This window comes from Vicugna pacos, chromosome 12 (genome assembly GCF_048564905.1).
Source record: "Vicugna pacos chromosome 12, VicPac4, whole genome shotgun sequence".
Lineage (NCBI taxonomy): Eukaryota > Metazoa > Chordata > Mammalia > Artiodactyla > Camelidae > Vicugna > Vicugna pacos.
Genome location: NC_132998.1, coordinates 60,630,221 through 60,639,228, shown reverse-complemented (window position 1 = coordinate 60,639,228; position 9,008 = coordinate 60,630,221). Strand labels below are relative to the sequence as shown.

The window sequence follows — 9,008 nt, the reverse complement described above, 5'->3', positions numbered from 1 at the left end:
TTTTCATGGCTTGAGAGCTCATTTCTTTTTTAATGCTGAAGAATATTCCACAGCTTGGATAGTTTATCCATTCACCTACTGAAAGATCGTGGTTCAGATTTTGGCAATTATGAGTAAAACTGCTATAAACATCAATATGCAGGTTTTTGTGTAGGGAACTGCTAAACTGTCTTACAAAGTGGCTGTACCATTTGCGTTCTCACCAGCAGTGAACGAGACTTCCTGCTGCGCCACGTCCAATGTTAAGTACATACACATTGTTGTGCAGCCGAGCTCCAGAACTCTGGCATGTCGCCAAGGCAAAGAAGCCCTGTGCCCATAAGACAACGAGAGGCGGCGCCCAGTTCGTGGCGCTCCTCGGCCGCGCCCTCCGGCGCCCGCCCGGGGAACTGCAGACGCAGCCTCCCAGCGCGGCCTCCACCTGGATCCCAGCGGGCGCGGAGCGAGTCGGTACCGCGAGTCAGGTGAGACCGCTGGGCCCGCGGCGCCCCGACAAGCTAGACGCAGCTTCCAGTCCTCCCGTCCCCAGGGAGGAGCTGGAACTGGGGGGTTTGTGCCGCGAGGGGGGCAGGGTGGTGGAGAGCGAGCAAAACGCCAACTCTCCCAGCGCCCTCGCTGGGGGCTGCGACTCCCTCCCGGCTCCCTGGGGCTCTGCGGGGGGGTTGCTCCGCATCCCGCGGGGTTCCCGGGCTGGGTCTCGGTGCTTGGGGGACCCAGGGCCCCGGGCTTTCTGATCCGTCATCTTGCTGACTTCACGCTGGAGCCTGAGCATCAGGTCAGTGTCCAGATGAGCCTTCCCTGTGCTGGTGATTCCTGTGGCGCGGGGGCAGGGGCTCATCCCTCCAGCCCCAGCAGCTCCTCTGCGGCAGAAGCCCACCAGGGAAGGCGGTGTATGTTTCTAAAATAATAAATCTCAGTAACTTAAAAAATTTCCCTCATAGAAGTTTGTGTCCAGTGTAGAGCATAGATAAGAGTATGAGTTTTGAGACAGACTCTAGTGGTACTCTGTAACTTTGACCCCCTAGCATGATCCCTGAGACACTGCCTTGGGGACCATAAAGCCACCTGCCTTCCAGAGTGTGGGGAGGACCGGGGAGAGTGAGCAGCAGTGCCTGGCACGTGAGTGCCGCGTGAACAGAGGCAACGATTGCACAATGATTGCAAAAGGCCGTAGTCCTCATGATTGCAGGTTTTCCTCAAGGCCGCCTGTCCTGGACAACAGGTCCCTAGTATCAAAAGAGTACTGCTTCAGGCATGTCTGTCACTGCTCTTATGTCCATCAGAATGACTGCTTGGGGAGAGCATGACACATCCAATACAAAGCGTAGATAAAGGCAGTTTATTGAGAGCCACTGTGAGGAACACTTGGACTATCCTGCCAGCCCCACTCACACCACCTGGTTCTCTGGCTGTCCTGGGTGGAAAGTTGCTGCTGGGACAGGAACATTCAGCTGAGGCCAAATGAGAGACCACAGGCAGGATCTGAGAAATCCCCAGGGTGCCCAGGGGTCTCACCCTCTTGGTCTGTTGACTGGCCTCAAAACTGATCTCCCTGCCTCCTTGAGGCCCAGGGACCCCAGTTCCCCACAATCCAGTCCTCAGCCAGACTTGCAAAGCCCTAGCCTCAAGCTACCTGCCTCCTGCTGTTTCCCAGTGGTGCTTTAGTCCTGCTCCAGGTCACCCTGTCTTGCAATACCAAGCCAGCTGAAGCCCTCTAGGAAGTCTTCCTAGAAAGTCCTGCTCCATCCTGGAGCAATGTCCCCATGACCCTCAAAGCAGTCCCAGCACTGCTGGCCTGGTATGTCAGCTCTCTGGCTCCCAATCCTCCACTTGGTCATGAGCACCTTGGAGCAGGGACCCACCATTGCCTTCCCACCATGTGGCCAGTGCCTGGCCCAGCAACCAGCACAGGGTACATCCAGATAGGGTGGCACAAAATCCAAACCTTGGCCAAAGCAAGATGCAGGGAAAGCAGGTAAACTGAGGAAGACCCATTTGGGCCCCAGCTAGCTACCCTCTGGTCCTGGGCCTGATAGGAGAGTGGAGATGTTGAAATTTGGAAGGGCAGGAGCAGCTTTCACAAACCAAGCAGTAATTGCAAATGTTGAAAGCCAATACCTGGAAACCACAAGCACTCCATGTCCCGTCTGAAGGTGCCCTGGGAAGAACCTGGTTCTCTCACTGTTGGGGAGTAGTGGGGGAGGGAGGGAACCAGGGGGGACAGGGGTAGGGAGTGTAAGTTGGGGGAGAGCACCTCCAAGACCCTGGAATAGTCTAGCAGTTTTCAGAAAGAGAGGTTGCCTCATATACCCCTGGGATGGGTGAGGAGGCCTGACATCACCTTCCCTCCCCTCCGAGCTCCTGTGCCTGTACGCTTGAGTAGGTTTGGGTGTCAGAGTTCCCATCAGCTTTACTGATTTAAAAACTCTGCCTCAAATCTCACCCCTTTCATTGTTGGAGGAGGATACTGAGGCCAGCAGGCTCTGTCCTGGCATGATGTAGTCACCCCCCTGCTTTGGGAGGGGTGAGAGGCTGAGCACAAGGGAGGGCCTGGTAGCCACAATTCCAGCCTGGAGGTGGCATGCACTGGTGCAGGGTGGTACCAAGGTTTGCACCTTTCCTTGAGGGCTGGAGCCACTGAAAGAGACCAGAGTCAGGGTTGGAAGGAGTGGGGCTGGAGCCAGGGCAGACTTGGCCCAGAGGGAAGGAGAAGGCCAGCCTCTTGAGAATCCTTCCTTGTGGTCCTCAGCAGGACTCTGAGGGCATAAATTACTTTTCCACCTGGTTTCCAACCCTTTGTCTTCTAGACTTTGAACATCTGATGTTCAAGGACAGATAATGAGGAGGAGGAATCAGTCCCACTCCTCCGAGGACAGTCACATCCTATGCTAAGCTACCCTAGTGCCCTGAGCTTATTGGCAGCCTCGTCAACAAAGGAAAGCACCCACCCCACATTTCTCCGAGTCAGGAAATGGACACAGGCAAGAAGGAGATTCATCACCTGGATGGCCACAAGAGCTGGGAGGTCCTTGGACCAACTTGTAACAAACTTAGGAAGGCATCTCTGGGCCATGGAACTGGCTCGTCAGGGAGACCAGGGAATCTGAAAACAATCCTGCTGCCTCCCCACCCCTAGCTTCAAACTCACCATAGCCACAACCACAACCAGGCGAAAACCAGGCCAAGGAAAACAAGGTGAAAACAAACCAAGGAAGCTGAGCCAGCAGCCAGCCAGGTGAGGGTCCCCCAGCAGTACTGCCAGCAGCCTCAAGGTGGGAGGAGCGGGGTTGGGTCCAGGCAGCCCCTGAGAACTAGAGGGCTTGATGCTGGGTCTGTGTGTAAGTGGTACATGTGTTAATGTGTGTGGTTTCATGGGTGTGTAAATATGTGCATGTGAGTAGTATGTGATGGTGTGAATGGTTTAAGGGTGTGTGATTCTGTCTTTTGAGTGTACTCATGTGACGTGAGGGGACACCGAGAACTTCATCCCCCCTACAATGGTCTTTCTGATCACTGTGACCTCCTAGAGCACCAGTGAAGCCCAGTAACAAACCTGAGAAGTGAAGGCCACTCAGGAGGAGACGTGATAATGAGAGGGTAGGGACATGTTCTGGGGATGAGACTGACAACATTAGGGAGTGTGAGCCTAAAGTGACCGGTGGATGGCAGGATCAAGTCCAAAGACCCCTGATTCTTCTTTGGAATCTTTACAGAGCTGGAGAGTCAGGCTTAGGGGAGGGGAGGACTTCTCGAATCCTTCCCCCACTCCCCTGGGATAAGCACCTGGCGAGAGCAGGAGGGACAGCGACCACCCCTGCACCCTTTGACTACACAATCTCCCTGGCAGGTTGGTTCAGGGCTGAGGGCAAAGGCCAGTCTCACCTCCCTTGATAAAGAGGGCCCAGGCTGGTCGAGCCCTCGGGATGTGGTGAGAGTGCCTGCCTCTCCTGGTCCTAGGTGCCTGGTGTGGTGAGGAGCCCAGCCCACTCTGAGGCAACCATGGGGCTGCTGACTGGGGATACACTGGGGACCCTGGCCATGGCCATCGTCATCTTCCTGCTCTTGGTGGACCTGATGCACCGGCGCTCACGCTGGGTTGCACACTACCCACCAGGCCCCATGCCACTGCCTGTGCTGGGTAACCTGCTGCAGGTGAACTTCCAGGACCCAGTTCACAGCTTTAGCAAGGTGAGAAATGAAGGCGGGGTTGGAGGGTGGGCAGCAGAGGAGCTGGGGACCCCACCTAGCAGCAGACAGTGGGTGGTGGATGCAGTCACAGGCTGGACAAGGAACTAGACTGATGAGGCTCCCTGACGGAGGGCATTCGTGCAGGGCCTGAGGACAGTTTGGATTTTCCAAAGTTCAGAGAAGGCAGAAGCACTGAGGGAAGGTGGGGACTTGGCAGCAGGTTGGGGATTCAGTTGGCCAGCACTTAAATTATGTGAGCCTGAGCCCCTTCTGAATACATCAGGAGGAAAGGTCTTGAGAACGGGGGAGAGGAGTCTGGTTATGAGTTGTATTTAAATCAGAAGTTGAGGTTGAGAGAGGTACAGCGATCTGGTTCATATCTTTTGCTGCTGTGAGACCTTGGGCCTCCTGTAAAATGGGACGCTAATTTGACAGTTTTGGTAACCCTTGCACAGTCATAGCTGGGTAGGCTGATCCAACATGGAGTCCTTGACCATAGCGGATGTGACCCTCCTCCCGGGCTCACAAGCTGGATAAAGCCCTTGCACTCACTCCCTACTGGTGGCCCAGGGGCCCCCCAAGACTAAGACCATGATGCTGGGCCAGCACCCTCGCGGGTCGAGGCTTGACGATGCTCCTTGACCTTTGGCCTGCAGCTGCGGCGTCGCTTCGGGGACGTGTTCAGCCTGCAGCAGGTGTGGACGCCTGTGGTCGTACTCAACGGGCTGGCGGCTGTGCGCGAGGCGCTGGTGTACCACAGCCAGGACACCGCTGACCGCCCACCTGCGACTGTCTACGAGCACCTGGGTTTGGGGCCGCGCTCTGAAGGCAAGCGGAGGAAGGAAGAGACCGCATCCTGGCAGGGACAGGGCCAGCAGTGAGGCGATACCGGCAGGGCCAAGCGGAGGCAGGGTTGTGAATGTTCGGTGCAGGGAAGAGCGAGCGAATCTGAACGGGCGGACGGTGGAGAAAGGAGCCCGAGTCAAGGGTGGAGGGGGAGGAACATGGGCGGGGAGAGGGCGGGGTCTTGCTGAGAGGGAGGCCCTGGGTCACTGAGCACAAAGACGTCAGTGTGGTTAGGAATGAGGAAGACGATGTCAGAGTGGGCGGGGCAGGGGGCGGGCCAGGACCTTCCCCTAATGGGGAAGGGGCCACGGTGGGCAGAGCAAAAAGTGGAGCCGGGAACTGCCCCTAGCAGGGGAGAGTTGGCGAGCAATGCGGGAGAGCACAGTGAGACCTGTCCCCAGCTGGAAGGGGGTGTCAAATGGGGAGGGACTTGGGAGAGGGAGGAGGGCGAGGTTAGCAGGGACGGAACAGGTGGCGCGACCTGCCCAGAACGGGGGCGGGGCTGTGAGCAGAACAATGGGCGGGGCGGGGAACCCGCGGTCACAGTTTGCGGCAGAGGGCGGGGCCGCGGCTCATCCAAGCCGCGCCCATGTGCCCGCTCCGCTCCCAGGAGTCATCCTGGCGCGCTATGGGCGAGCGTGGCGCGAGCAGCGGCGCTTCTCCGTATCCACACTGCGCAACTTCGGCATGGGCAAGAAGTCTCTGGAGCAATGGGTGACCGAAGAGGCCTCGTGCCTCTGTGCTGCCTTCTCCGACCAGGCTGGTGAGTACTGGGGCTAAGGGGCAGGAGAAGAGACAAGTTTGGAGAAGCTGGGGAAGAGGAGAGAGAGGCGACGCCCTGACCCGCACCGTCCCCTCCTAGGACGTCCTTTTAGCCCCAACGCCTTCCTGAATAAAGCGGTGAGCAACGTGATCGCCTCCCTCACCTTCGGGCGCCGCTTTGAGTATAACGATCCTTGCATCCTCAAGCTGCTGGAACTAACTGAGAAGGGACTGAAGGAGGACGTTGGCTTCTTGCGCCAGGTGAGGGGAGGTAGGCGCCGAGGAGCCCTGCAGGGCGAGTTCCGTTGAGGAGGCCTCAGCCCTGCAATGGGCCTTCCTGCAGGAGGATTAGTGTAGGGGGCCAGAGGAGAAAGGGCATTCCCAGAGAAGCAACTGCAAGGGAAAAGGCCTAGAACTGAGGAAAGGACAAACACTGAAGGGAGAGGCGGGGCCCGGGTCAGCGGGCTTAGGAGGGCTCCTTCACTGGAAGGCAGCTGCGCCCATGAGATGCAGACTTTAGGTTTATCCTGGGCCCAGGGTCAGGAGAGAGGGTGAAGGCCAGAACTTAGGGAGGTGCAAGGTCAATAACGGGGACACCCTGGAGATAGCTGGGGCCTGACTGGTCAAGGTGAATGGTCAAGGTGAACACCTTGAGCACCAGGAGGCCGCAGGGCCCCATAGCTGTGACCTGCACAGGTGCTGGAAGCAGCCCCAGTTCTCCTGCGTATCCCGGGGCTGGCCGCCAAGGTCTTCTCGGGGCAGAGGGCCTTCGTGGCCTTGATGGATGAACTGATCACCGAGCACAGGATGACTCGAGACCGGGCCCAGCCTCCCCGAGACCTGACTGACGTCTTCATGGATGAGATCGAGGAGGTGAGGTGACAGGGACAAGGGTGTGCGTTGAGGGCCCCAGGAGGCGAACCCAGGCATGGTGGGGCCTGTGTATTACCCTGTGGTCAGGTACCCATCCAGGCTGACAGGAGCAGAGTGGGAAGCCATTTGGGTCTTCCTCCCTCTGCCCCTGAGCTCACCTTCCCTCCCTCTGCCCCTGAGCTTACCTTCCCTGCATGGCCCAGGCCAAGGGGAACCCCGAGAGCAGCTTCAATGACGACAACCTGCGCATAGTGGTGTTTGACCTGTTCTCTGCTGGGATGGTAACTACCTCGACCACGCTGGCCTGGGCCCTCCTCCTCATGATCCTGCACCCAGATGTACAGCGTGAGCCTAGCCCAGGGGGCTGGGTGGGATGGGTGAGGGAGGAAAGGGACAGTCTGAGGCCCCTGAGCTTGGCTGATTTGGCCACCAGCAGCAGCTCTGTGCTGAGGCTAAGCCCCAGCTCAGAGGTCACAGTGACCTCCTCCTCCATGCGGGCACAGCCCTATACAGGAGGCAGGAGGAGGTTGGGGCCCAGACCTTGGGTCTGACCACTGAGGATACTTATCTTTCCAGGACGTGTGCAACAGGAAATCGATGAGGTGATAGGGCCGGCACGGCGACCAGAGATGGGGGATCAGGCCCTCATGCCCTTCACCATGGCCGTGGTGCATGAGGTGCAGCGCTTTGGGGACATCATCCCACTAGGCTTGCCCCACATGACATCCCGTGACATTGAAGTGCAGGGCTTCCTCATCCCAAAGGTAAGCCTGCAGCCCTCATCCCAGCACCACCTGCCACCAGTAGCCCCAGTATGGCCATTGCTAGGTGGGGCCAGGATGGGAGCCAAAGGCACCCAATCCTCATTTCCACAGGCAACAAATGTCCCAGCCCGGGTGGGTGTGGAGATGAGCAGAGGCAGGGCCCGCCCTGTCCATTCAGAGCCCCAGTCAGGTGGGGAAGACAAACTAAAGTGTGCCGCCGCAGTGTGTTGGAGGACACGTGGCCGTCAGGACACCCATGGGAGGCAGGTCACTTGGCCCTGCCATGGGGACAGGGAGGGTGCCAAGAAGCTTCTTGGGCTGAGGGTCACTTGAAGAGGCCAGGCAGTGTGTGTGCTCCCCGGGTGTGTTTGGTGGCAGAGATCCAGGCACCTCCCCCCCCAGTCCACACCCACCCATGCCAGATATCTCCTGCCAGGGGACAACGCTCATCACCAACCTGTCATCGGTGCTGAAAGATGAGACCATATGGAAGATGCCCTTCCGCTTCCATCCGGAGCACTTCCTAGATGCCCAGGGCCACTTCGTCAAGCAGGAGGCCTTCATGCCTTTCTCAGCAGGTGCCTATGGGGTGCCTGGCTTGCCTCCCCCTCCCAAGGGAGTCTTGGTGGGGTGGAGCGCAGGCCCCCAGGCTCACAGAGCCCCCACACCTGCACACAGGCCGCCGCTTGTGCCTCGGGGAGCCGCTGGCCCGCATGGAGCTCTTCCTCTTCTTCACCTGCCTCCTGCAGCGCTTCAGCTTCTTGGTGCCCCCTGGGCAGCCTCGCCCAAGTGACCATGGTATCTTTGCCTTCCTGGTGACCCCAGCCCCCTACCAGCTCTGTGCTGTGCCCCGCTAGACGGGGACACCAAACCCCCCACCCACTCCTCAGGAGTAGCTCTGATGTACAATAAACCAGTCTGGTGGCTGCAACCTGGCTTGAGTCCCACCTGGGGCCCCTGACCAGCCCCTTGGCAGTGACGGGGCCTCAGCAGCCTCCCCGGGTCCAGCTTCTGCCCTAGCCTGATCCATCCTTACCTGTCATTTGACCCCATTTGAGAGAGGGGTATACTGAGGCTCAGAAAGTGAGAGATTATCCCCTAGTCACCTTTAGAAACCCAATGCTGATTACCTGGGTTAGTGACAAAGTCTATAAATAGATCCTGGTTTCTGCTGTGAGGAGCTCGAATAGGCTGGTGAGAGCTGTCAGGCCCTGATGGGGATGGGGAGGGCCCCACTCTGCCTAGAAACTCTGCCTAGATGCCCACATTTCAGGCCCAGCCACACCCAGCTTGTACCATGGGCCAGCAGCTCAGCCAGCACCACAAGCTGCTGCCCCAAAAGGTGGGGAACTCAGGGATGGCTGGGAGGCGACAGGCTGAGTTATTACCCAGGGCTCAGTCTTCAGATGCCAATGCTCTCCCTGGGAGGCCTGACAGCAGCCCGGGAATGAGCTGCCCCAAGATCTGATGGGCTTCCTTTCCCAGCCCCTTAGGGATGCTCATCCAACCCCTGCCCAGTAGAAGTTGCCACTTACGGCCACACTGGAGCAGGAGGAGGAAACTCATCTGGGCTCC

General features: G+C 58.3%; 1 protein-coding gene across 2 annotated transcripts; it reads left to right on the top strand.

Moving 5' to 3' along the window:
- The first annotated feature begins 333 nt into the window (after nt 1-333).
- CYP2D6 (cytochrome P450 family 2 subfamily D member 6) lies at nt 334-8,364 on the top strand. Of its 2 annotated transcripts, XM_072973623.1 has the most exons (11): nt 334-464; nt 2,808-3,235; nt 3,958-4,188; nt 4,845-5,016; nt 5,645-5,797; nt 5,897-6,057; nt 6,493-6,669; nt 6,873-7,014; nt 7,246-7,433; nt 7,870-8,011; nt 8,112-8,364. In XM_072973623.1, exons 3-11 carry the CDS (start codon nt 4,000-4,002, stop codon nt 8,288-8,290), a joined length of 1,503 nt encoding a protein of 500 aa, XP_072829724.1. In that variant the 5' UTR covers nt 334-464; nt 2,808-3,235; nt 3,958-3,999; the 3' UTR covers nt 8,291-8,364. The 2 variants fall into 2 exon arrangements, with proteins under 2 accessions (XP_072829724.1, XP_072829722.1); XM_072973621.1 differs by lacking the exons at nt 334-464; nt 2,808-3,235; nt 3,958-4,188; nt 4,845-5,016 and adding an exon at nt 5,303-5,418.
- The last annotated feature ends 644 nt before the right edge of the window (nt 8,365-9,008 follow it).

What these genes read in the sequence shown, in the direction of transcription:
- CYP2D6 (XM_072973623.1), top strand. Translation starts at nt 4,000, where the DNA reads ATGGGGCTGCTGACTGGGGATACACTGGGGACCCTGGCCATGGCCATC. An exon ending in CCTGCACCCAGATGTACAGC is followed by an intron (nt 7,015 to 7,245) that starts GTGAGCCTAGCC and finishes TTATCTTTCCAG; the next exon opens with GACGTGTGCAACAGGAAATC. An exon ending in AGGGCTTCCTCATCCCAAAG is followed by an intron (nt 7,434 to 7,869) that starts GTAAGCCTGCAG and finishes ATCTCCTGCCAG; the next exon opens with GGGACAACGCTCATCACCAA.